Raw genomic sequence first — 27,046 nt, forward strand, 5'->3', positions numbered from 1 at the left:
GCCACCAGTGCCACCTGCTGGTTAATTTGAGTAGTACCAAGACTTATACCCAATGGTGCTGGAAGGAGAGGCTGGCTACAGGTCAAGGATAGAATTCTGGTTCACTCACTGAGCTAGTTCCTAGCACAAGGATGATTCTTATTGGTAATTGTGATGAAACCAGAAAGTTCTATGAGATATTGTTCTGGTTGCCAGGATGTTGTGCAGCATTTTGCAGTGGTAATGGTTACCAAGGTTGATCATGATGATGATTTTCTCTTTTGGAGCCTGGAGATTCCATGAGGGAAGGCTTTGAAGGAGAGTCTGGTTTAGATGATGTGGCCACTTAACATCTACAGAATTTAGGAGTAGAGATTAAATTTTTTCCTAACTAATAGTCCCTTAGGCTGAGAGGAAGAAGAGACAGAGAGATGTGGGGGTGAGGCAAGGAGGAGGGGAGAGAGAAATGAGAGGTGCTGAGGTTGGGGTGGGTCTTTTAAGAATTCTGCATCTGACCTCATGGCCTCTTTTTCTCCTGCTAGTTCTACCTCTGAGAACTCTGCTTCTCTACTCAAGGAATCTCCAGCTGACTAGTTGTTGAATTTTAAACCATGGCCCGTGTAAGTTACTGTTTTTCCTTCTGGAAATGTTAATTTGTTAAATCCGGTGAATATTTCTTTATTCTGAAATTTCATCTCAAAGCCCCATCCAAGAACCTTCTTTTTTTTTTTTTTTTTTTTTTTTTTTGGTTTTTGGGTCACACCCGGCAGTGCTCAGGGGTTCCTCCTGGCTGTCTGCTCAGAAATAGCTCCTGGCAGGCACGGGGGACCATATGGGACACCGGGATTCGAACCAGCCACCTTTGGTCCTGGATCGGCTGCTTGCAAGGCAAACGGCTGCTGTGCTATCTCTCCGGGCCCTTTGAGCTGATTTTTTTTTTTTTTTTTTTTTTTTTTTGGCCAAGAACCTTCTTTCAGGGGCTGAGACGATAGTACAATGGGTAGGTCCATTTCTTTAGAGTTTCTCCATCTTTTCTCTTGTTATAACACAAGGTTTTTTTGATCTTCACTGTCATTTCAGGGATCTGTAATATTCAGTGATGTGTCCGTACATTTCTCCCAAGAGGAGTGGGAATCCCTGGACTTGGTACAGAGGGACTTGTATAGAGATGTAATGTTGGAGAACTACAGCAATTTGGTTTCACTGGGTAAGGTTTTCTATTTTAAGTAATTTACACTCTCTTCTCTGCAGTATTTATTAGTTTTCTTCTTTGGAAATTTAAGGAATATATCTTTCAGAAAACTAATATCCTGTTGTCTAGTTAAAGAATGATTTGAGGGGCCAGAGAGATAGCATGGAGGTAGGGCATTTGCCTTGCATGCATGCAGAAGGATGGTGGTTCGAATCCCAGCATCCCATATAGTCCTCCAAGCTTGCCAGGAGCGATTTCTGAGCTAGAGCCAGGAATACTGGCTGGGTATAGTCATACTGCTGGGTATGACCCAAGAACCAAAAAAGAAACCAGTGGAAAGCTGGTGCCTCACCAGCCCCTATTGATACACCTTTAAGGAAAATTGCTGGAGTGTGATGATTTATCTCTGGCCATCATAAAGAACACATACTTTTGGTAGTATTAAGTTGGAGGATTTATTTATGGTTCAGAATAACTCTTACAAACACATTCATTTTTGAATTGAGAGTTTAAAAATTAGGGGCCAGAGCAATAGCACAGTGATTGGGCACTTGTATTGCATGTATGAATACTTTGGCATCCCATTTGGTCACCCGAACACTGCCAGATATGACCCCTGGGCCAAGAGTAACCCCTGAACTCTGCTGATGTGGCCCCCCCTAAAAAAAAATCAAAGAACTTTCCATTTATTTATTTATTTTTTGTTTTTGTTTTTGGCTCATACCCGGCAGCGCTCAGGGATCACTCCTGACTCTGCTCAGAAATCGCTCCTGGAAATAACTACATTGAGAACTACCATAACAATGTGAATGATGAGGGAAGTAGAAAGTCTATCTAGAGTACAGGCAGGAGTGGGGTGGGGAGGAGGGAGATTTGGGAAATTGGTGATGGGAATGTTGCACTGGTGAAGGGGGTTGTTCTTTACATGACTGAAACCCAACTACAACCAAGTTTGTAATCAAGGTGTTTAAATACAGATATTAATTAAAAAATAAAATTAAAAAAATAAAAAGAAATCACTCCTGCAGGCTCGAGGACCATATGGGATGCTGGGATTCTTCTTCTTTTTTTTTTTTTTTTTGTTTTGTTTTGTTTTGTTTTTTTTGGGACACACCCAGCGGTGCTCAGGGGTTACTCCTGGCTGTATGCTCAGAAATAGCTCCTGGCAGGCACAGGGGACCATATGGGACGCCGGGATTCAAACCAACCACCTTAGGTCCTGGATCAGCTGCTTGCAAGGCAAACGCCGCTGTGCTATCTCTCTGGGCCCTGGGATGCTGGGATTTTAACCACCGTCCTTCTGTATGCAAGGCAAATGCCCTACCTTCCATGCTATCTCTCCGGCCCCAAGAACTTTCCATTTAGTATTATATAAATATCTTGTAAAATACTAGTAAATACTTGTAATACTAATAAAATACTTGTAAAATACTAGGGGGCTGGAGAGATAGCACAGCAGTGAGGCTTTGCAGGACGGACCGTGTTTTGAATCTCAACATCCCATATGGTCCCCGAGCCTGCCAGGGGTGATTTCTGAGTTCAGAGCCAGGAGTAACCCATGAGTGTCACCAGGTATGACCCAAACCCTCCCTACAAAATAGTAACTAGGTAATTTCTTATCTTCCACTAAAAAAAAGCAGCAATAAGTAAATAGTAAGCAATGAAATAGTATATAGGCATTTTTAGTATATATCCTAAGCAATTCTTTTTTTTTTTTTTTTTTTTTTGGTTTTTGGCCACACCCGCCGGTGCTCAGGGGTCACTCCTGGCTGTCTGCTCAGAAATAGCTCCTGGCAGGCATGGGGGACAATATGGGACACCGGGATTCGAACCAACCACCTTTGGTCCTGGATCGGATGCTTGCAAAGCAAACGCCACTGTGCTATCTCTCCGGGCCCAGCAATTCTTATATATATTATATAAAACACATTCATCTACCCTCCATAATAGTAATGTATGATAGGTATTATTCTTGTTTTATCAGTGAGAAAAATAACACCTAACTTGTCTAAGATCAGACAACTGGGATGTATTAGAACCAGGAATGGAATGTAGAAGATCTGTTTCAACCAAGGTTGCTCTCAGGAAGGAGTACTTATATCAGGGGTCTCAAACTCAATTTACCTGGGGGCCGCAGGAGGCAAAGTCGGAGTGATCCTTGAGTGCAAAGTCAGTAGTAAGCCTTGAACATTGGGGGGTGTGACCCAAACAACTAAAACAAAACAAAAAAAGATTTCTCTAGGGCAGGGCCACAAAATGTTGTATGGAGGGTCGCAAACGACCCGCAGACCTCAAGTTTGAGACCCCTGACTTATATAAATGTAGACTTTTCCTCCTTTAATATTTTTCATGTGCAAAAATTTTTGTTAATTTTTTTTTTTGTTTTTGGGCCACACCCAGCGGTGCTCAGGGGTTACTCCTGGCTGTCTACTCAGAAACAGCTCCTGGCAGGCACGGGGGACCATATGGGACACTGGATTCGAACCAACCACCTTTGGTCCTGGATCGGCTGCTTGCAAGGCAAACACCGCTGTGCTATCTCTCCGGGCCCAATTTTTGTTAATTTTATGGGGCCAGAGCAGTGGCACAAATGTTAAGGCATCTGCCTTGCCCATGCTAGACCAGGACTGATCGCAGTTTGATCCCCCCGGTGTCCCATATGGTCCCCTAATCCAGGAACAATTTCTGAGTGCATAGCCAGGAGTAACCCCTAAGGCTCAGCGGGTGTAGCCCAAAAACCAAAAAAAAATTTTTTTTGTTAAATTTTTTTGTCTATATGATAGTGCTCAGGGACTACTTTCAGCTTGATGGTAGGTGATGGGGAGTGGAGTGTGGGTCACTTCTGGCAGTGCTGAAGGGACCAGGAGATACTAGAGATCAAACCCTGAGTTCCTACTATATCTGGAGGCATACATTCCAGATCTTTGTGACATGTAAGACATTTTAGAGCCAGGGCAATAGTACAATGGGTAGAGATAGGACACTTGTCTTCATGGGGCTAACCCAGATTAAATTCCTTATATGGTTCCCTGAATACTGCCAGGAATATCACTGAGGACAAAACAAGGAGTAAGACCTGAGCACCAACAAATGTGGCCCAAAAGCAAAACATACAAAATTATTTTTTAACAAATTTGCTCTATTTTGGGGCCGGAGAGATAGCATGGAGGTAAGGCGTTTGCCTTTCATGCAGGAGGTCATCGGTTCGAATCCCGGCGTCCCATATGGTCCCCCGTGCCTGCCAGGAACAATTTCTGAGCCTGGAGCCAGGAATAATCCCTGAGCACTGCGGGGTGTGACCCAAAAACCACAAAAAAAAAAAAAAATTTGCTCTATTTTGTTCTAAAGAGTCTATCTAGTTTATTGGAAATTTAGCGAAGACTAAAAGTAATTTTTAATTTATTTTTTGGGTCATCTCTGGTGGCCCTCAGGGGTTACTCCTGGCTCTGCTTTCAGAAATCATTCCTGGCAGGCTCGGGACTATATGGGATGCTGGGGATTGAATGAACCTGGGTTGGCCGTATGCAAGGCTGTGCTATCACTCCAGCTCCTCAAAGTAAATTTGGGGGGGAAAGTGTTTGGATCACACCTGGCAGCACTCAGGGGTTCCTCCTGGCTCTATGCTCAGAAATTGCTCCTGCCAGGCTTGGACCATATGGGATGCCAGGATTCAAACCACTGACCTTCTGCATGCAAGGCAAATGACTTACCTCCATGCTATCTCTCCAGCCCCTCAAAAGTAATTTTTTTGAGCTGGTGATGCTCAGAGCTTACTCCTGGCTCTGCACTCAATGATCACTCCTTGTGAGGTCTGAGGAACCATACGGCATGCCTGGGTTCAAACATAGTTCTACTGCATGTAAGACAAGCACTTTACCCACTGTACTATCACTCCAGCCCTGAATCAAGGTAACTTAATTATTTTTTAATTTCTGCATTACTTTCTATTTTCCTCTAATTAGGAGACTTTATTTCTAAACCAGATGTTATTTCCTTATTGGAGCAAGGGCAAGAGCCCTGGAAAATTGTGAGGAAAGGAAGAAGATATTCAGGTGAGTGAAAGACCTGGGGCAGAAGGAAGCATCACCAGAGGGAACCACCCAACTTGTGTGGGAACTAGTTAGGTCAGGGAATGGCACATTCTTCTGTTTTTTGCTTATTTGTTTTTTATTTTTTGTTTCTTGGGCCATGCCCAGCAGCACACAGGGGCTACTCCTGGTTCTCTGCTCAGAAGTTACACCTGGCAAACTTGGGATGCTGGGGATCAAACCCAGGGTCTGATTGAGTGCAAGGCAAACACCCTACTTCTGGGCTATCACTCCAGTCCCTTGGTTTGTCTTAATTTTTGTTTGTTTGCTTTGGGGGCCACATGCAGGGTACTCAGGGCCTGGGTCTTCACTTAAGAATTACTCTCTGGGGCCCGTAGAGATAGCACAGCGGCGTTTGCCTTGCAAGCAGCTGATCCAGGACCAAAGGTGGTTGGTTTGAATCCCAGTGTCCCATATGGTCCCCCATGCCTGCCAGGAGCTATTTCTGAGCAGACAGCCAGGAGTAACCCCTGAGCATCGCCAGGTGTGGCCCAAAAACCAAAAAAAAAAAAAAAAAAAAAAAAAAAGAATTACTCTCTGGGCTGGAGAGATAGCATGGCGGTAAGGTGTTTGCCTTTCATGCAGAAGGTCAGTGGTTTGAATCCCGGCATTCCATATAGTCCCCTGAGCTTGCCAGGAGCGATTTCTGAGCATAGAGCCAGGAGTATCCCCTGAGTGCTGCCAGGTGTGACCCAAAAACCAAAAAAAAAAAAAAAAAAACCCCAAAGAATTACTCTCAATAATACATCAGGTAGGGCATTTACCTTGAATGCGATCAACCTGGGTTTGATCCCTGACATCCCATATAGTCCCCCGAGCTTGCCAGGAGCAATTTCTTTTTTTTTTTTTTTTTTTTGGTTTTTGGGCCACACCCGGTGGTGCTCAGGGGTTACTCCTGGCTGTCTGCTCAGAAATAGCTCCTGGCAGGCACGGGGGACCATATGGGACACCGGGATTCGAACCAACCACCTTGGGTCCTGGATCGGCTGCTTGCAAGGCAAACACCGCTGTGCTATCTCTCCGGGCCCCGCCAGGAGCAATTTCTGAGTGCAGAGCCAGGAGTAATCTCTGAACACCCCCAAGTGTGGCAAAAATAAATAAATAAATAAGTAAATAAATAAATAAATAAATAAATAAATAAAAGTTGGTCAAAAGTTAGAAGCAGGGGCCAGCACAGTGGCGCTAGAGGTAAGGTGTCTGCCTTGCCAGCGCTAGGCTAGGATGGACCGTGGTTTGTTCCCCGGCATCCCATATGGTCCCCCAAGCCAGGAGCGATTTCTGAGTGCATGGCCAGGAATAACCCTTGAGCATCATCAGGTGTGGCCCAAAAAAACAAACAAAAAAAAAGATGGAAGCAAGTTGGGACATGTTCTGAGAAGTGAAAAAAGTCCTCTTCATAAAAAGTGTATGTAATTAGAGGCCTATTAACTGCAGTTTCTTTTTCTTCCTAAGAATTAGGAAGATTTGAAAAAAATTAATGTGAATTCTCAGTCTTACATCTCCATCAGAATCATTGCATGGAACATTGCCAGGGCTGTAGAATAAGTCCAAGTGCCTTACATAGTGTTCTTTTTGATTGTTTGAATTTGGGCCACACCCTGTGGCGCTCAGGGCTTACTCCTGGCTCTGCACTCAGAAATCGCTCCTGGCAGTCTCGGGGGACCATGTGGGATGCCAGGAACAGAACTCAGGTTGGTCCCTGGGTTGGCCGCTTGCAAGGCAAACACCCTGATGCTGTACTATCACTCCAGCCCCCTTCATGGTGTTCTAAGCTTCAATATTTATAACAAGTTCTCTCATAATGCTGATCCACATCTTGACATCTTAAACTTGCTTTGTTTTCCTCCACAGTTTTCATGGGTGTTTTTGGTTTGGTTTGGTTTTTGGAGTACATTTAGTTAGCATTCAGGGGTTACACATGGTTCTGTGCTCAAAAATAACTCCTAGCAGGGTCAGGGGACCATATAAGGTGCTGGGAATTGAATCTTCAGTTAACCAAGTGCAAGAAAAATGCCCTACTTGCTGTGCTATCACTTCGGCCCCCTCATAACAGTGTTTTTAGAATGGTTGAGTGTAACTTGTGGTTTTGGTTTATTTTTTGTGTGTGTTTTGGCCATATCCAGAAGTTCTCAGGGGCTATTTCTGGCTCTGTATTTAGGAGTGATCCTTAGTGGTGTCAGGAATTCAGACTGGATCAGCCACATTGCAAGGCACATGCTCTCTCTCTCCTGCCACTTTCTGTTCCTTTTTAAATCTTTAAGTATAACTTTTGGGGGGGGGACTATATATTTGCTCTCGTTTCAGATTGGGAGACCTGGTGTGAGACCAAGAATTTAACTTCAGAAAATGACATTTACGAAATAAACTTATCTCAGTGGGAGATAATGGAAAGAATTGAAAACCATAGCCTGAAGGGCCTCATTTTAAGAAGTGATTGGAAAGCCAAAAGAAAATCTGAAGGACAAGAGGAATATTTTAGTCAAATAAAAATGACATCTCAAAAATTGTCCTCTTATCAAAAACATACATCTCTTGGTACACATGAGATCATTCATTTCGTCGAGAAACCCTATGTATGTAAGGAATGTGGGAAGGCCTTTAGAGTCCGCCAGCAACTTACTTTTCATCACAGAATTCATACTGGGGAGAAACCCTATGAATGTAAGGAGTGTGGGATGGCTTTTCGACAAACAGCACATCTCACTCGACATAAAAGACTTCATTCTGGTGAAAAACTCTATGAGTGCAAGGAATGTGGAGAGTCTTTCATGGGTGGCCCAGATCTTCGAGGACATCAGAAAGTGCACGTTGGGGAGAAGCCCTATGACTGTAAGGAGTGCGGGAAGGCCTTCAGAGTGCGTGGGCAACTTACTCTCCATCAGAGGATACATACGGGCGAGAAGCCCTACATATGTACAGAATGCGGGAAGGCCTTTCGACAGTACGCGCACCTTACCCGCCATCAAAAGCTTAATAGCGCTGAAAAGCTCTATGAGTGTAAAGAATGTGCAAGGATCTTTTTGTGTGGCTCTGGCCTTAGGGCACATCACAAACTTCACACTGGTGAGAAACCCTATGAATGTAAGGAATGTGGGAAGGCCTTTAGAGTGCGACAACAGCTAACACTCCACCAGAGAACTCATACGGGGGAGAAACCCTATGAGTGTAAGGACTGTGGAAAAACCTTTAGCCGTGGCTATCATCTTATTCTTCATCACAGAATTCATACTGGTGAGAAGCCTTATGAATGTAAAGAATGCTGGAAGGCCTTCAGTCGTTACTCTCAACTTATTTCCCATCAGAGTGTTCATGTCGGTGTTAAACCCTATGACTGTAAAGAATGTGGGAAAGCCTTTAGGTTATTCTCACAACTCACACAGCATCAGAGTATTCATATTGGTGAAAAACCTTATATCTGTAAGGAATGTGGGAAAGCCTTCAGATTGCGGCAAAAACTTACCCTTCACCAGAGTATTCATACTGGTGAAAAACCCTTTGAATGCAAGGAATGTAAGAAAGCCTTTAGACTTAATTCATCTCTTATTCAGCACCTGAGAATCCATTCTGGAGAGAAACCCTATGAATGTAAGGAATGTAAGAAGGCCTTTAGACAACATTCACACTTGACCCATCATTCGAAGATTCATAAAGTAAAAAGTTCTGTGCTGTAGAAAAAATTTGAGTGTAATACTTAATTCCCTTTGCTTCATACATGAAACTGAGGGTTACATAAGCTAATTTACTTTAGAGAATGTGTTGACTTACAGTTTAAACGTCTTAGTGGGCCTAGGGCACAGGTTTTACACACAGAAGGCCTAGATTTTTGTCTTTGGCATGACATGGTCCCAAGCACTGCCAGAAGCAAAACCCAAACATTGAGCCAAGTGTGGCATTAAAAAAAAACACAAACTTGATAAACTTTGTATTTATTTTTAAGTAAATCCTATTGATACTATAAAAGTGGGAAATATATCTTCTTCCATCTTTTTCCTATAACAAGATGCTAATCCAATTTTTGAGTTTGTAAAATGGTGTTGTGAAGATGAGTGAAGATGACATGACTGACTGATTCATTAAAACTACCCAGAAGGAGATGGATCCCACTTCCATTCTCCATGAGTATGGGCAGGCTGAGACTGCATTGAGTAGTGGAATATAGAAGTAATGATATTCTGGTGTGATGGGATTGATGTTTGAACATTTAATGCCTGAATGACTATATTATGAACAATTTGGTAAATCATGTTATAATAAATTTAGAAAAAAAGAACTAGTGCTATTGCAGTTTCTGGATCCAAGATTTATTGGTAAATTTAACATTCTTGAAAGAATTCCCTCAAGTTGAGATCTTACTAGTCTAGTTGCTCTGCTAAATAGACCACATGGAGAAGCCCTGAGTCTGCAGAGAGCCTGTTGACTTGCTCACAGATCCACTACAAGTTTTTGCTTTTATGCTTGTTTGGGGGCCACACCCAGCATTGCTCAAGGTTTGCTCCAGGCTCTCTGCTCAGGAATCGCTCCTGGCTGGCTTAGGGAATCATGTGTAGTGCTGGGGATCAAACTGGGTTGGCGGCATGCAAGGTAAGCACTCAACCTGCTGTACTATCTCTCTGGCCCTGCAACTGTTTGCTTTTAAACTTGCTTCAGTATTTAATTTAGACACCATGATTTACAGTACTGTTAGTAGTAGAGTTTCCAGTGTGCAGTGTTTTACAGTCATCAAAGGGTCATTCATTGTACTATCTCTAGGCTCTCCTCACTCTGTTAGCAAACACTGAGTTGGCCAGCTCACAGGGCTGTTACTATTGACAGTTTTTCTTCTGATGTTTATTTTACACTTACGAGATTAATCATACTGTATTTGACTCTGTCCAACTTCACTCAGCCTGGCATCATCTTGTTCCACCCACATAGAAATTTGCAAGATTTCAGGTATGGTTATAACTGTGTACTTTTTTTTTTTTGGATCACACCCGGCAGTGCTCAAGGGTTATTCCTGGCTCCAGGCTCAGAAATTGCTCCTGGCAGGCACGGGGGACCATATGGGGCGCCAGGATTCGAACCGATGACCTCCTGCATGAAAGGCAAACACCTTACCTCCATGCTATCTCTCCAGCCCCAATATAACTGTGTACTTTGTTGTGTATACATCTTGTTTTCCTTCCTTCCTTCCTTCCTTCCTTCCTTCCTTCCTTCCTTCCTTCCTTCCTTCCTTCCTTCCTTCCTTCCTTCCTCCCTCTCTCCCTCCCTCCTTCCTCCCTCCTTCCTTCCTTTCTCTTTCCTTCCATCTTTTTTTTGGGGGGGGGTCACACCCAGCAGCTCGGGGGCTACTTCTGGCTCTACGCTCAGAAATCACCCCCAGCAGGCTCGGTGGACCATATGGGATGCCAGAATTCAAACCAACGTCCTCCTGCATGCAAGGCAAAAGCCTTATGTAGATGCTATCTCTTTGGCCCCCTCCTTCCATCTTTTTCTTTCTTTCTCTTTCTTCTTTTCTTCTCTACCAGCAGCTCAGGGGTTACTCCTGGCTCTACACTCAGAAATTGCTCCTGGCAGGCTTAGGGGACTATATGGGATGCCAGGATTCAAACCATCAACCGTCTGCATGCAAGGCAAACACCTTACCTCCATGTTATCTCTCCGGCCCCATCTTTTTTTTTGCCCTTTTCTTTCTCTCCTTCCTTCCTTCCTTCCTTCCTTCCTTCCTTCCTTCCTTCCTTCCTTCCTTCCTTCCTTCCTTCCTTCTTTCCTTCCTTCCTTCCTTCCTTCCTTCCTTCCTTCCTTCCTTCCTTCCTTCCTTCCTTCCTTCCTTCCTTCCTCCCTCCCTCCCTCCCTCCCTCCCTCCCTCCCTCCTTCCTTCCTTCCTTCCTTCCTTCCTTCCTTCCTTCCTTCCTTCCTTCCTTCCTTCCTTCCTTCCTTCTTCCTTTCTTCTTTCTTCCTTTTCTTGGGCCACACCCAGAGGCACTCAGGGGTTACTCCTAGCTCTGTGCAAAGAAATCACTCCTGGCAGGCTCGGGGGACCATATGTTGATTAAACTCTGGTTTACTGCATCAAGGAAAATACCCTACTGGCTGTGCTATCACTCTGCCCCCACTTTTTCTGGATACCACTTTTCTTTATTCACTCATCTCTTCTTAGTGATTTAGAGTGTCTTCAGATCCTGACTATTGTGAATATGCTGCAGTAAACATAGAAATGAATGCAAATGCCTTTTCAAATGAATATATTTTGGGCTCTTGGGGTAGATAACAAGTGGAATCGTTGGGTTATATGGAAGCTTTTTCTATGTTTTCCATAAAAACTAAACCATGGGGCCAGAGCAGTGTCGCAAGCTGGAGGGTGTCTGCCTTGCAAGCGCTAGCCTAGGATCCCCCGGCACCCCATATGGTCCCCCAAGCCAGGAGCGATTTCTGAGCACATAGCCAAGAGTAATCCCTGAACGTCACTGAGTGTGGCCTACACCACCCCCCCCAAAAAAAAAGCTTAACCAGATATTTCCATCAGCAATGGATGGAGCTTCCTTTCCCCCACATTTCTTTCTCCTACTTTATGCAGTACTAGTTTTTTCCTTTTTTAAAAATGTAGACCTGTCTACAGCCATATCACCCTGAATGCACCCAATCTCGTCTGATCTTGAAAGCTAAGCAGGGTCGGGCCTGGTTAGTACTTGGATGGGAGACCGCCTGGCAATCCCAGGTGCTGTAGCTTTGGGGACCGCACCCCTTGGCCCGAGCCTTCGCGGGGTTAGAGAGGTGGCGCTAGAGGTAAGGCGCCTGCCTTGCAAGCACTAGCCTAGGACAGACCTCGGTTCGATCCCCCAGCTTCCCACATGGTCCCCCAAGCCTGGAGAGACTTCTGAGCGCATAGCCAGGAGTTACCCCTGAGCGTCAAATGGGTGTGGCCCCCCCAAAAAATGTAGACCGGTCTCCACTATGATTTTTTTGGGGGTCACATCCAACAGCACTTGGGTTACTTCTGCTCTGTGCTCAGGATTCGCTTCTGGCAGGCTCAGAGGACAATATGGGATGCCAGGATTCAAACCACCATCTGTCCTGGGTCAGCTGCGTGCAAGGCAAACGCCCTACTGCTGTACTATTGCTCCGGCTCCCTCCACTATGATTTTTGAGTGAAATAATTTTGGATCCCTCAGACCTGCTGAATGCTGATAGCTGAATGACCTCAGCTGATGCTATGTAGAACCAAAGAATTCACAAGATAACCATGTAAACGTTCCTGACCTACAAATTCATGTGGGAGTCTAGAGATAATATAGTAGGTATTGCTTTCCAAGCAGTTGTCTCATTATCCCCCCCCCCCCATGTGATCCCTGGAGCCAGCCAGGAATGGCCCCTTAGCACAGAGCTAGGAGCAAGCCCTGAACCGTGTGTGACCTAAAAACCAAACAAAATTTATGTGAAAGATTGGACACAGCCTCTACAGCACTAAATATACCTAAAATCTATATTGGCCTTTTGATAATACTCAAATTGTGGGGCTGGAGCAGCAATATAGTGGGTAGGTTGCTGGCCTTGCATGGAACTGACTCAGGTTTATTCAATCTTCAGTTCCCCATGTAGTTCCTTGAGCCCAGCTAGGAATGATCCCTGAGCACAAAGCAGAGTATACTTGGAGTACTACTGGGAGTAGCCTCCCAAAACAAAAAAGATAATAGACACCAGTAAAATGTAGTGTGTGGAATATTTTAAGACCCTTGTATCAAAACATACCTAGAATTTGTTTAATAGTGTGTTGAGAGAAAGATGATTGTCATAACAGAAGTTTTGTAAGAACCAAGGCCTCCTGGGTCAATCACTTACCCCAGTGAAGTAGTTCTTCCTAAGACAGGGAGAATTAACTCAAAAATGAAACCAAAGTTGGTGCCCTCCAGAAATGAACTCAAGGTTGAGTGAGCTTGGAATGTTCTCTCTGAAAAGGCTCCCTTGACAACCAAAGGCTCCCTCGACAACCAAAGTTTGAATCAGTATCCCTAGACAACCAGTTGAGCCAGAAAAATCAGTGATGAATTAAGACATCTATACAATGAAATAGTCAGTTAATACTTGTGATTTTTTTTGTTTGTTTGGTTTTTTGGGCCACACCCATTTGATGCTCAGGGGTTACTCCCGGCTAAGCGCTCAGAAATTGCCCCTGGCTTGGGGTACCATATGAGACGCCGGGGGATCTAACCGCAGTCCTTCCTTGGCTAGTGCTTGCAAGGCAGACACCTTACCTCTAGCGCCACCTCACCGGCCCCAATACTTGTGATTTTTTTTGTGTGTGTGTGTGGTTTTTGGGTCACACCTGGCAGTGCTCAGGGGTTATTCCTGGCTCCATGCTCAGAAATTGTTCCTGGCAGGCACGGGGGACCATATGGGACGCCGGGATTCAAACCGATAACCTTCTGCATGAAAGGCAAACACCTTACCTCCATGCTATCTCTCCGGCCCCAATACTTGTGATTTCTATATAAACTGCTTGTAGATTTGACTCAGGGGCCTTGTCAAGACTCCCTTAGTTGGATGAGACTTGGACCTTGGCTAGCCAAATAAACTCCTTTCTGTGCTTTGCATTCTCAGTGCCAACTTGGGTATCAACTCAGACCCTAACAGTTTATATTCAGTTTCTAGAAACAGGCAGCACATACCACATAGTTCTATATGGAAATGCCCAGTTGTGTTTGGTGGCTGAGTTTTGAAGACAGCTTGGTTCAGCGCTTCAATTGGAATTTTCTCACAAAGCTGTGATCAACATGATGCCAGGTGTGTCCAATGAACAAATGAAGGATTGGAATGCTTTAATAATTTCATTTTGATTTGATTTGGTAAATCTTTTTTTTTTTTTTGGTTTTTGGGTCACACCCGGCTGTGCTCAGGGGTTACTCCTGGCTGTCTGCTCAGAAATAGCTCCTGGCAGGCACGGGGGACCATATGGGACACCTGGATTCGAACCAACCACCTTAGGTCCTGGATTGGCTGCTTACAAGGCAAATGCCGCTGTGCTATCTCTCCGGGCCCTGATTTGGTAAATCTTGGGTCTGGAGAGATGTTTAGAAAATAAGATGTCTGTCTGGGGGGCCAGAGTGATAACAGTGGGTAGGGCATTTGCCTTGCACACGACTGACCTGGGTTCAATCCCCAGCATCCCATATGATTCCCTGTGCCTGCCCGGAGTAACTTCTGAGTGAAGAGCCAGGAGTAACCCCTACCACTGCTGGGTTCGATCCAAAACAAAAAAAAACAAAAAAAGATGTGTCTTGCACATAGATGACCCCAATTAGATTTCTGCCACTACATGTGATCTCCTGAGCACTTTCAGGTGCGCATCCCCCCTGCCAAATTTATAAATCTCTATGCAGGATAACCAAGAAAAAGGAGAATACATACCTTACCAATATCAGGATAGAGGAGTCTTCGTGGCATCATATATCATTAAAGTCTCTGACCTGGTTGGCTGAGTATCACCAGGAGAGAGCCTGGGCCCCTTAAACATGGGAGTCCTCTCCTTACCCCTCAAAGGCAAGTGAGGCCCCAAGTTCTGTGTTCTTTTTTTAGGTTTTTGGGCCACACCTGGCAGCACTTGGGTTACTCCTGGCTCTTGTGCTCAGAAATCGCTCCTGGCAGGCTCTGGAGACCATATGGGATGCTGGAGATTGAACCTAGGTTGAACCTTGGGTTGGCCACATAAAAGGCAAACACCCTACCTACCTGCTCTGCTATCACTCCAGCTCCTCCAGCTCCAGGCCAGTGTTTTTTTTTTGGGGGGTGGGGGTGGGGTGGGGCTCATACCCAGCAGTGCTCAGGGGTTTCTCCTGGCTCTACGCTCAGAAATCGCTCCTGGCAGGCTCGAGGGACCATATGGGATGCCGAGATTTGAACCATCGCCTTATGCATGCAAGACAAATGCCTTACCTCCATGCTATATCTCCAGCCCCAGGCCAGTGTTTTTTTTTTTTTTTTTTTTTTGGGCCACACCCCGCAATGCTCAGGGGTTACTCCTGGCTGTCTGCTCAGAAATAGCTCCTGGCAGGCACGGGGGACCATATGGGATACCGGGATTAGAACCAACCACCTTTGCTCCTGGATCGGCTGCTTGCAAGGAAAACGCCGATGTGCTATCTCTCTGGGCCCTGGGCCAGTGTTCTTAATGTGCTGGTATAGTAAAGAAATTGTGAGTTAAAATAGAGAAATATTTAGATATTAAAGAGGCAGAAGTCTGTTTTGTTTGGGGGAGCTATTCCCAGCAGTGCTCAAGGCTTACTCCTGGCTCTACACTTAAGGAACATGCCTAACAGTCTCACGGGACTATATGTGGCCAAAGTATTGAACCTGGATCAACAGCTGTTGCAAGTCAGCCCCTGAAGAGGTTGACTGATGGAGGGATGGAGGATGAGGTCTTTCCCATCCAGCTCGGAGCACGTGTCTGCCACCCTGCCTAGCCGATGGTTCTGTGGTGAAACGGCAGGTAAACAGCTCGCAGACAGTCAGGCTTGTGGAAATATTAGCTTTATTCGGTGGACAAGACTGAAGTCCAAAGTCTCAACTTCAGTTCCAGCCAAAAAGCCTTTCGCCTTCCACAGACCCTTGTTTTTATCCCCCAGAATCAGGTACCACCCTAGGGTGGGGGCAGAATGCCAGGTCACACCCTAGGGTAGGGCACAATCACCGATCAGGGTAGGGTCGTTAACATAATAATCCCATAAAATGTTTACATACACAACAAACAGCTTCAAGGAAAACTCCAGCCCCAAACAGGCAGATGGCTGAAGTGTCTCATACTTCAATAATAGAAAGGGAGAAAAGTGTTGTAGGGGTCTGAATGACAGTACAGCAGGTAGAGTCTTTGCCTTGCATGCTTTTGATCTGGGTTTGATCCTCAGCACCATATATAGTCCTGTGAGCCCTCCAGGAGTGCTCTTTGAGCTGAGAGCCAGGAGTCAGTCCTGAGCACAGCTAGGTGTGCCTTCATCCACGAATCTATAGTCTTAAAAAACCACCACCTTAGGGCCGGAGAGATAGCACAGCGGTAGGGCGTTTGCCTTGCATGCAGCCAATCCAGGACGGAAGGTGTTTCGAATTCTGGCATCCCAAATGGTCCCCTGAGTCTGTCAGGAGCAATTTCTGAGCATAGAGCCAGAAGTAACCCCTGAGCGCTGCCAGGTGTGACCCCCCCCCCAAAAAAAAAAACCCACCACCTATTATCTGTAGAGAGAGCTTTACTCCAGCTGAGATTAAACCTTAAAGATTCACAAGAGCAAGGCAACCCCCCCCAAAATCATAAAACTCAATTACAAAAAACCCTCAATATTAAGTATGTGATGCTTTTTTCTTCCAGATATCTCTAATTTTCTTGTATTCCCTACATCTGATGGGATTGCTCTAGCACAGTGGAAAAGAAAATCAGATTTAAATGTAAATGGGGAATAAGGGGATGTAGGGAGGGTACAAGGATCGAGGTGTTTGTCTTGTTTTCAGGTTCGAATCCCCAGTACTGCATGTGATGCCCCAGCGTCACCAGGAGTGATCCTAGAGCAAGGAGGAAGCTCTGAGTATGTCAGGTGTGACCCCCCCCCAAAAAAAATCAAACCCACCTAAACAAAATCCCACAAAAACTAACAGTAAAGGGGAACTAGGTAATAGGATTAATATTCAGTGATCACCTGCGTCACAGTCATATGAATCAAAAACCCATAAAAGGAACAGTTGGGTGTTTACCTTGCGTACAGACGACCAGGACAGACCTGGGTTCAATCCCCGGCATCCTATATGGTCTCCTGAGCCTGCCAGGAGCATTTCTGAGCACAGAGCCAGGAGTAACTCTTAAATGTTGCCGGATATGGCCCCAATACAAAAAAAATACATAAAAAAGTGATATATGGGGCCAGAAGAGATAGCACAGAGGCGTTTGCCTTGCAAGCAGCCGATTCAGGACCAAAGGTGGTTGGTTCGAATCCTGGTGTCCCATATGGCCCCCCATGCCTGCCAGGAGCTATTTCTGAGCAGACAGCCAGGAGTAACCCCTGAGCACCGCCGGGTGTGGCCCCCCCCAAAAAAAAAAACAAAAAAGAAGTGATATATGATAAGTAACTGCACATATATATGAATAAAAATGTTAACTTCATGGAGCCAGAGAGATAGCATGGAGGTAGGGCATTTGCCTTGCATGCAAAAGATTGGTGGTTCAAATCCTGGCATCCATATGGTCCCCCGAGTCCCCTGCCGGGAGCAATTTCTGAGCATAGAGCCAGGAGAAACCCCTGAGCGCTGCCGGGTGTGAGCCAAAAAACAAAAAAGAAAAAAAAAAGTTGACTTCTGGGCCTGAAGTGATAGTCAGTGGTTAGGGCACCACTGACCCAAGTTTGATCCTGGCACCATGTAGGATCCCCAAGTCCTACCAGGCATGATCTGTGAGTGTAGAGCCAGGAGTGGGATGAACACTGTTGGATATCACCAAAAATAAAATTTAACTGGGCCCGGAGAGATAGCACAGCGGTGCTTGCTTTGCAAGTAGCCGATCCAGAACCTAAGGTGGTTGGTTCGAATCCCTGTGTCCCATATGGTCCCCCGTGCCTGCCAGGAGCTATTTCTGAGCAGACAGCCAGGCGTAACCCCTGAGCACAGCCGGGTGTGGCCCAAAAACCAAAAAATAAAATAAAATAAATAATAAAATTTAACTTTATCTTCAAACAGCAGGAATTTGTCACTTTTTTTTAAAATTAAGTGAAACTCAGTGTAGCTCAGCTTGATAAACCTACCACAAAATATTTCATGCATTTCTAGTTTAATATCCACTGAGATCATTTTCCTGGGCCTATTATTCTTCTAGGGACTAAATAAAAATACTTAAAATTGTCAGTTTTTTTTACTTACTAGTTAGATTTGATTACATTAAATTTTTTTTCATGAGTTTGGTGGTTCTGAAATCTTGGTTCACATTGTAATGAAGACAAATAAAGTTCTTTTCCCTCTTATTTTTAGAATGAGTGCAGAGCCATCTTCCATAGTTATCCAGTTTGATGATCATGACCATTCTCAAGATTATCGCTATCAAACTGTAACCATATCAGAAGACCCAACTCCCAAAAGTTAATGAGGCCTTTGAATACCAAATAGTGTGGCTATAATGAAGTGATGTCTGTTTATTTTATACAAGTTTTATAGACAAAAATGCACATTTTAATAATATTAAGCTTTCAAGTGACTAGTGTAGTTTGTATTTATTTATTTATTTATTTATTTATGTTTTGGGGCCATACCCAGCAGTGTTCAGAGGTTACTCCTGGCTCTGTACTCACAAATCACACCTGGCAAGCTCAGGGGACCATATGGGATGCTGAGAATCAAACCCAGGACCTGGATCAGCTGCATGCAAGGCAAATGCCCTACCTCTGTGCTATCTCTCCAGCCCAACTAGTGTAGTTTTCCTCCCATATTTTTGTAGTCAGACTACAATTCCTAAGAATTTGCTTTTTGGGAAGCTGGAGCAATATAATTGGGCATGTCACTTGCACTGCATGTGGTCCATCCAGGTTTTTGATCCTTAGGATCAAATATGGTCCCCTGAGCATAGAGTAACCCGGGTACCCTAGGAGTGGCTCGCATCCACCCAAAAAGAACTTGATTTTTAGGGCCAGAGAGATATAGTGCAGAGGTCTGGGAATCTGCCTTGCACATGGCCAACTCAAGTTTGATCTCCAGCATTATATTCAGTACCCCAAGCACAGCCAGAAGTGATCCTGAGCACAGAGCTAATAATAAATTCTAAGTACCATCAGATGAGGCTCAAAAGCTAAAAGGAAAAAAATACACATCTTTTTTTGTTTTTGTTCTTGAGAATCTATGATGGGAAATTAGTTATTTTAGATATTTTCCTAGTTTTCCTTTTAATCTCACATTTATAAAATTCTTAAGGTTCCTTTTCAGCATGGAATTTTGATGTAGCGCGTGATCAAGAATTACTCATATATATAACTTTCTAGGTTTATTTAGGATAAATTATATTAAATGTTACAGGTACTGAGCAATGAGCAGGCATCCTACATTTGTTATGATATTCCTTTCATATACATTCACCAATACTAATCATGACAGCAACAATTAAATACTTACATAAAACATGTTATGTGTGTGTTATTTTTTCCAAGTTATTAACTACTTAATCATTATAGTAATCCTATTACACACAGACTCTCAAATGGTCCATGATGGTCCCTTCATTCTCGGCATTCATCCCATTGGATAATCCTCTTCCCTTGAGAATGGAGCCTAGTGACTTGCCTCCCACCATTAGAAGAGAGCAAAGGTGACAAGATGCTATTTTAGAGATTAGTTTACAAAGATTTAGGCTTTCGATGAAGCTAGCAGATGCCACTGCCTTCTTGACTGCTACAACCTTGATGAAGTAGAAATAAAGTAAAAATCAAGTAAGTAGAAGGTTCTCATGGCAAAGAACTGAGGATAGCCTTCAGCCAATTATCAACCAAAAAGGACATCAGAGATGAAGTCAGCTAGCAATTGTGGGATTAAAAGTAGACCCCTTTCTCAGTCTGGCTTTCAAAAATTGAGAACTAACTGACTAAAATCTAAGAAATCCTGAAGCAGAGGACTCATCTCTGGTAGTATGCTCTGACTCCTGACCCATTGAAATTGTGACAGCCAAAAGATAATTATTTTTTGTTTGCTTGTTTTGGGGTCATAACTGCAGGTGCTCAGGGGTCACTCCTGGTTCTGCACTCAGGAAAACATCCTGGTAGGCCTGGGGGACCATAGAAGATGCCAATATTGAACCCGGTCAATCACATGCAAGTGTTCTACCCATTGTACTATCTCTTTGGCCCAAAATGTGTGTTATTTTAAGCTGCAAGTTTGTAGCAATTTATTTCACAACAATCAATAACATACATATTTCATATCACCATTTTACAAGAGCTCAAAATGAGACGCAGAAGTTTAGGTACCTTGTTAATAAAATGGTAAAATGGAGGTAATAACAGACAGGGCTAAAAGACTTTCAATTCATCATATTAGTCTCATAGAAATTTAAGGAATATGAACATTGTATTGTGATGGAAGGTACTCAAAGCCACCTTGTTCTGTAGTATAAAATTTCTCATGCTCACTTGTGAAAAACAGATTTTTCTCAAAAATGAATTTTCAGGTGTTCTGTAACGTAATATATAATTGAAGGTTTTCTTATTTTAACTTCCGTTATGAATTTTCTGATGTTGAGTAAGATGTGAATGCTGTCTGAAAGCCTTCTTACATTCTTTACATTTGTAGGGTTTTTCACCAGTATGAATTCTCTGGTGTTGAGTGAGGAACGAATAAAGTCGAAAAGCCTTACCACATTCCTTACACGCGTAAGGTTTCTCCCCTGTATGAATACTTTGATGTTGAGTAAGCTGTGAGAGCAGGCGAAAGGGTTTTCTGCATTCCTTACATTCATAAGGCTTCTCCCCAGTATGAATACTTTGATGTTGAGCAAGTTGTGAGAGAAGCCGAAAGGCTTTCCCACATTCTTCACATTCAAAAGGTCTCTCACCAATATGAATGCTCTGATGGGAGATAAGTTGTGAGTAGCTACTAAAGGTCTTCCAACATTCCAGACATTCGTAGGGTTTCTCACGGGTATGAATTCTCTGATGGCGCACGAGCTGTTGCCTTAATCTAAAAGTCTTCCCACATTCCTTACACCCATAGGGTTTCTCACCAGTATGAATACTCTGATGAACGGTAAGCTGTTGGCATATCCTAAAGGCCTTCCCACATTCTTTGCATTCGTAGGGCTTCTCGCCAAAATGAATTTTCTGATGGACTCTGAGGTCTGGACCACATACAAAGGCTTTTCCACATTCCTTGCATTCGTAGAGTTTCTCGGCAGTGTGAAGCCTTTGATGGCGAGTAAGGTGTGTGCACTGCCTGAAGGTTTTCCCACACGCCTTACATTCGTAGGGTTTCTCACCAGTGTGAATTCTCTGATGTCGAGCAAGTTGCTGATGGACTCTGAAGGCCTTCCCACATTCCTTACATTCATAGGGTTTTTCACCTGTATGGAGTCTCTGATGTTGAGTAAGTTCTTGAAGCACTGTAAAGGCCTTCCCACATTCCTTACATTCGTAGGGTTTCTCACCAGTATGGAGTTTGTGATGACGAATAAGATGTGCCCTCTGTCTAAAGGCCTGCCCACACTCCTTGCATTTATAAGGTTTCTCACCTGTGTGAATTCTCAGGTGTTGGCTAAGTGTTGAGCGACGAATAAAGGTCTTCCTACATTCCTTACATTCATAGATTTTTTCGCCATTATGAACGATCTGATATTCAGCAAGAAAATTATGCTTTTTGTAGGGGGTCAGTTTTTCCGGGGTAATTTTCATTTGCTCAAAATATCCCTCTTGTGGTTCCTTTTGTCCCTCAATCTTGCTTTTACATTTCCAGTCACTTCTAAAAATGGAATCTTGAAGGCTATAGCTTTTAATCCTTTCCAGTATTTCCCATTGAAATGAATATATTTCATAAATGTCTTTTTCTGGGGAGAAAGTATTGGTCCTATTTCTGGACTCCAGATCTGAAAAAGAAAAAAAAAAGGAAAATAAAAAAGGAAGAAAAAGAAAGCAAATATGAGTTGATTCTCAGGTCCCAAAGAATAAAACTTTATAGAGAATTTAAAGGACCCTAAAATAATGTCAAATAAAAACAACTGGTTTACACTGCTCTAGATCACAGGCATTTCTGCCAACAATACTATACAGGTGTATTTTTTTGGTTTTTGAACCACGCCCGGCGGTGCTCAGGGGTTCCTCCTGGCTGTCTGCTCAGAAATAGCTCCTGGCAGGCACGGGGGACCATATGGGACACCGGGATTCGAACCAACCACCTTTGGTCCTGGATCGGCTGCTTGCAAGGCAAACGCCGCTGTGCTATCTCTCCGGGCCCACAGGTGTATTTTTTTTTTTTTGTTTTGTTTTTGGGCCACACCCGTTTGATGCTCAGGGGTTACTCCTGGCTATGTGCTCAGAAATTGCCCCTGGCTTGGGGGGACCATATGGGACGCCGGGGGATCGAACTGCGGTCCTTCCTTGGCTAGCGCTTGCAAGGCAGACACCTTACCTCCAGCGCCACCTACCCGGCCCCCACAGGTGTATTTTTAAAAAAAAATTATCTTCTGCAAAATCACATACCAAAGATTAGTTGAGAAAACACAATTGGATAAAACCACACAAATCTATGCAATATATTTACTTTTTATTTATTTATTTATTGGTTTTCAGGTCACATGCAGTGGTGTCCAAGGCTTACTTTTGTTCTATGCTCAGGTGCTTGAGGTGACAGTGCTCTGAGGACTATATGGAATGCTAGAATCGAACTTGGGTTGACCATATGCAACCCAAGTGCCCTACCTGATGTATTTTGTGATCTGGCCCCCATGCAAATTTTTTAACAAAGCATTAACAAATACAATACTTGATATCTAAATTATCTAAAGGTAGCTTCTCATGGCTGAAGGCCATTTTAGAAATAGTAATTTTATAAATATTTATAAAATTTTATTAATATTAATATGTCCAAAAATAAGATAGAAATGCTGTATTTAGGGATGATGAGACACTGCACATTAAAAGAAAGCCCTGACCCAGGAAGGCTACCATTAAAATGGGAATAAAGTATAATTAGTTTCTTGTCAGATATCATGCACAGATGACTAAAACATCTCTGGGGAGGGAGCCCAGGCCACGAGTACTTTGTTGTTGTTGTTATTTTGGGGCTACACCCAGTGACACTCAGGAGTTATTACTGGCTCTGCTCTCAGAAATAGCTCTCAGCTTGGGGGGCCCTAGGAACGCCAGGAATCAAATCAGGTACGTCCTGGCTCAGCCACGTGCAAGGCAAATGCCCTACTGCTGCACTATCTCTCTGGCCCCTGCAAGGATATTTGTTAATTTTAATAGATGAAAGGACTCCTAACAATATAGTATAAAAATGAAAGCACATCTTCTTTTTGAATGTTATATAAATTGACTTCTACAATTCTGGTACCCTTGTGAAGCATATGTTTTCCACATTATACAAACAATATTTTCTAGTTTGCAGCATTTAGCTAATTTTTTTTTTGGGGGGGGGTTTGGGTCACACCCGGCGGTGCTCAGGGGTTACTCCTGGCTGTCTGCTCAGAAATAGCTCCTGGCAGGCACGGGGGACCATATGGGACACCGGGATTCGAACCAACCACCTTTGGTCCTGGATCGGCTGCTTGCAAGGCAAACGCCGCTGTGCTATCTCTCTGGGCCCCATTTAGCTAATTTTTATGACTGATCATTAATAGCGTCATGAAAACTGTATTCTCATACATTTTGAAAAAACAAAGGAAATAAAATAGAGCACAGGGCTGAGGTAAGATTAAGAGAAAGTTAAATGTGTTCATAGGGCCTGATTTCTTCTTGCTCTCTCCACTCAATTAGCACCTCCTGAGGGGCTGCAGAGAGAGTTAGTATAGCGGGTAAGGAGCTGGCATAAGCCTTGTATGTAGCTGACCTGTAGCTCAAACCCTGAGCACTGCCAGGAGTGATCACTGAGTATAGAGTTGAGAGTAAGTCCACAGTACTGCCAAACGTTCTAATTAGTCAGGGTTGGTCTTCTATTTGGTTGATACCACACTTCCCCCCTCTCCAGGCAGTTTTTGGGGGACCATCTAGAGTGCCGGGGATTGAATCCAAGTTAGCAGTATGCAAGGAAACTGAACTCTCTCTCCAACCCTGAAAGTTCCTTTAGTAATCCAAGATAATGTGGTTTCATTGTTTCCCAGATATCAGGCCCTGAACTTTTAACTCAAGACTCCCAGACAACATCTCAAGGGTGTTTCTCTCCCTTACCCAGCTTTTTATTTCTTTGCTTTTTTCATCACCCCAGAGAGATTCAGGGATTATTCCTGGCTCTGCACTCAGGAGTTACTCCTGGACATGCTCAGGAGACCATACTATTTGCTAGAATTTGAAGCCAGGTTAGCTATGGTAAGATAAGTGTCCTACTCACTGTATTATCTCTGCAGTCCCCTTTCCTGCTTTGTTTTGACCTAACGTAATGGCTCCCCAGCTCTGGGTGGCCCATGTCTGCTTCCTCGTGTTACTTACCAGGATAGTATTTTCTTGTCCTTTCCCTCACAACCATCCAGGGATCCTTCCCTTCATCCAATAAAGTAATCAGATCCGGTTTAGAAATGGAAGGGCCTGCATAAAAAAATAACATGACAGAAAAGTCCTTAGAATTCATATTTAATTAAATTTATAATTAACCATGGGACCATACCTAGTGCCAGGGTGCTAACCTGGTTAGTAACATGAAAGGCTAGCACCTTACTATCTTCCAGCCCAACAATTTTTTTTGGGGGGGGGGGGGTCACACCCAGCAGTGCTCAGGGATTACTCCTGGCTCTATGTTCAAAAATTGCTCCTGGCAGGCGCGGGGGACCATATGGGATGCCGGGATTCAAACCACTGTCCTTCTACATGCAAGGCAAATGCCCTACTTCCATGCTATCTCTCCGGCCCCAACATTTTTTTGTTTTTGTTTTTGGGTCACACCCAGTGGTGCTCAGGGGATACTCCTGGCTCTGCACTCAGAAATTAATCCTGGCATAATCAGGGGACTATATGGGATACCCTCTTACTGTGCTATCTCTCCGGACCTCACTTTTTTTTTTTTTTGGCCACACCCTTTTGATGCTTAGCTAAGCGCTCAGAAATTGTCCCTGGCTTGGGGGGATCGAACCATGGTCCTTCCTTGGCTACCGCTTGCAAGGCAGACACCTTACCTCTAGCACCATTTCGCCGGCCCCGGACCCCACTTTTTTCAGATTTAAGTGAACTTAGCGAATCCACCCACTTAAGTTCTACAGATATTCTTTTTTTTTTTTTTTTTTTTTTTTTTTTTTTTTTTTTGTGGTTTTTGGGTCACACCCGGCAGTGCTCAGGGGTTTTTCCTGGCTCCGTGCTCAGAAATTGCTCCTGGCATGCACGGGGGACCATATGGGATGCCGGGATTCGAACCGATGACCTTCTGCATGAAAGGTAAATGCCTTACCTCCATGCTATCTCTCCGGCCCCTCTACAGATATTCTTATGGCTTTGTCCACAACTACAATAAGTCTAAACTCAAAAAATTGTACAATATTGTTTCTTCAAAAATGTTTCTTCTGAAGGCTGGGGAGATAGTACAACAGGTAGGGCACCTGCCTTGATGTAACTAATCTAATCCAGGTTTGATCCCCAGCATTCTTTTTTTTTTTTCTTTTTTTTTTGGTTTTTGGGCCACACCCGGCGTTGCTCAGGGGTTACTCCTGGCTGTCTGCTCAGAAATAGCTCCTGGCAGGCACGGGGACCAGATGGGACACCGGGATTTGAACCAACAACCTTTGGTCCTGGATTGGCTGCTTGCAAGGCAAACGCCGCTGTGCTATCTCTCCGGGCCCTGATCCCCAGCATTCTATATTGTCCTCAAGAACCACAAGAAGTAATTCCTGATGTAGAGCTAGGAGTAACCCGAGCCTAGTTGGTTGTGGCCCAAACACACACACACACACACACACACACACACACACACACAGTTTCTTTTGGAGCCAGAGAAATTTTACAATGCGTAGGCCTTGCACATAGCCAACCCAGGTTTAATCCCCAGCACCACATATGGTACCCTGTGCATCACCAGGAGTAGTCCCAGACTAAAGAGTTAACAGTAAAGCCACAGTATTACTAGGTGTGGCCCCAAAACAAACCAATGTTTCTCCCAACATCACCCAAAATCACCTCTGCATTCCTATGTTCATTGCAACACCAGTTACAATAGCCAGAAACTGGAAACAAGCCAAGTGCCTGAGAGAATAGATGAGTGAATAAAGAAACTGTTGTACATCTACACAATGGAATACTAAACAGCTGTTAGGAAAAGTAAAGTCACGAAAGTTGTTTATACATGGAAGGATGTGAAGAGTATTACGTGAGTAAAATGAGTCAGAGGGAGAGGACTAGACAAAGAATAATCTCACTCCATTTGTGAGATATAAGAAAAATAAGATAGTATAATAATAAGATAGTATATCCAGAGACAATAGAAATGAGGGCCAGGAGAACCAGTCCATGGTAGAAAACTTGCCACAAAAAAGTGGTGAGTACAATTAGAGAAGGGTCCACTATGACAACGATAGTTGGAAATAATCACTCTGGACAAGAACTGGATGCTGAAAGTGACATGTATGCATGCATGGTACCCCTTCATTAACAACAGTACAAATCACAGTGTCGGGGCCCGGAGAGATAGCACAGCAGTGTTTGCCTTGCAAGCAGCCGATCCAGGACCAAAGGTGGTTGGTTCGAATCCCGGTGTCCCATATGGTCCCCCGTGCCTGCCAGGAGTAACCCCTGAGCACCGCTGGGTGTGGCCCAAAAACCAAACCAAACCAAACCAAACCAAACAAACAAAAAAACAAATCACAGTGTCAAAAAAGGAGGGAGGGAGAGAGAGAAAGAACCAAAATGCCAGCACCAGAGAAAGGTGGGGGTGGGTGGTTGGGAAGGAAACTGGGGACATTGGCGGCTAGAAAAGTACACTGGTGAAACGACTGAAGGGTGGTATTCTATGATTGAAACTCAATAATGAACAATTTTGTAGCCATGGTGCTTAAATAAAGTAATCATATAAAAAATAATATTTAAGCAGACCTCCAACTACATTAAATTAAACAAAAATGCTTGTAAGAAATCCAGATTCAGGGGATGGAGAGATAGCATGGAGGTAAGGTGTT

General features: G+C 43.9%; 2 protein-coding genes and 1 non-coding gene across 4 annotated transcripts in view; 2 read left to right on the forward strand and 1 right to left on the reverse strand.

Annotated features, from left to right (window-relative positions):
* The first annotated feature begins 447 nt into the window (after positions 1-447).
* On the forward strand, positions 448-9,019 carry LOC126027614 (zinc finger protein 82 homolog). The gene is made up of 4 exons (XM_049786603.1): positions 448-599; positions 1,060-1,186; positions 5,134-5,223; positions 7,564-9,019. Exons 1-4 carry the CDS (start codon positions 591-593, stop codon positions 8,928-8,930), a joined length of 1,593 nt encoding a protein of 530 aa, XP_049642560.1. The 5' UTR covers positions 448-590; the 3' UTR covers positions 8,931-9,019.
* Positions 9,020-11,849: 2,830 nt separating this feature from the next.
* On the forward strand, positions 11,850-11,968 carry LOC126028867 (5S ribosomal RNA). Its single transcript, XR_007502563.1, has one exon. It is a non-coding gene; the product is annotated as a 5S ribosomal RNA (ribosomal RNA).
* An 8,054-nt stretch (positions 11,969-20,022) lies between these two features.
* Positions 20,023-27,046, reverse strand: part of LOC126027581 (zinc finger protein 14 homolog) — a 59,071-nt gene continuing 52,047 nt past the window's right edge. The window contains exons 3-4 of one of the 2 annotated variants that reach the window (XM_049786562.1): positions 24,381-24,476; positions 20,023-21,820 (exon numbers count right to left, since the gene is read on the reverse strand). In XM_049786562.1, the coding sequence (XP_049642519.1) occupies positions 20,454-21,820; positions 24,381-24,476 (1,463 nt within the window). In that variant the 3' untranslated portion in view covers positions 20,023-20,453. Of the gene's footprint in view, positions 21,821-24,380; positions 24,480-27,046 lie in introns of both variants that reach the window. The other variant, XM_049786561.1, reaches the window with a different exon arrangement.

This window comes from Suncus etruscus, chromosome 14, assembly GCF_024139225.1.
Source record: "Suncus etruscus isolate mSunEtr1 chromosome 14, mSunEtr1.pri.cur, whole genome shotgun sequence".
Taxonomy (NCBI): Eukaryota; Metazoa; Chordata; class Mammalia; order Eulipotyphla; family Soricidae; genus Suncus; species Suncus etruscus.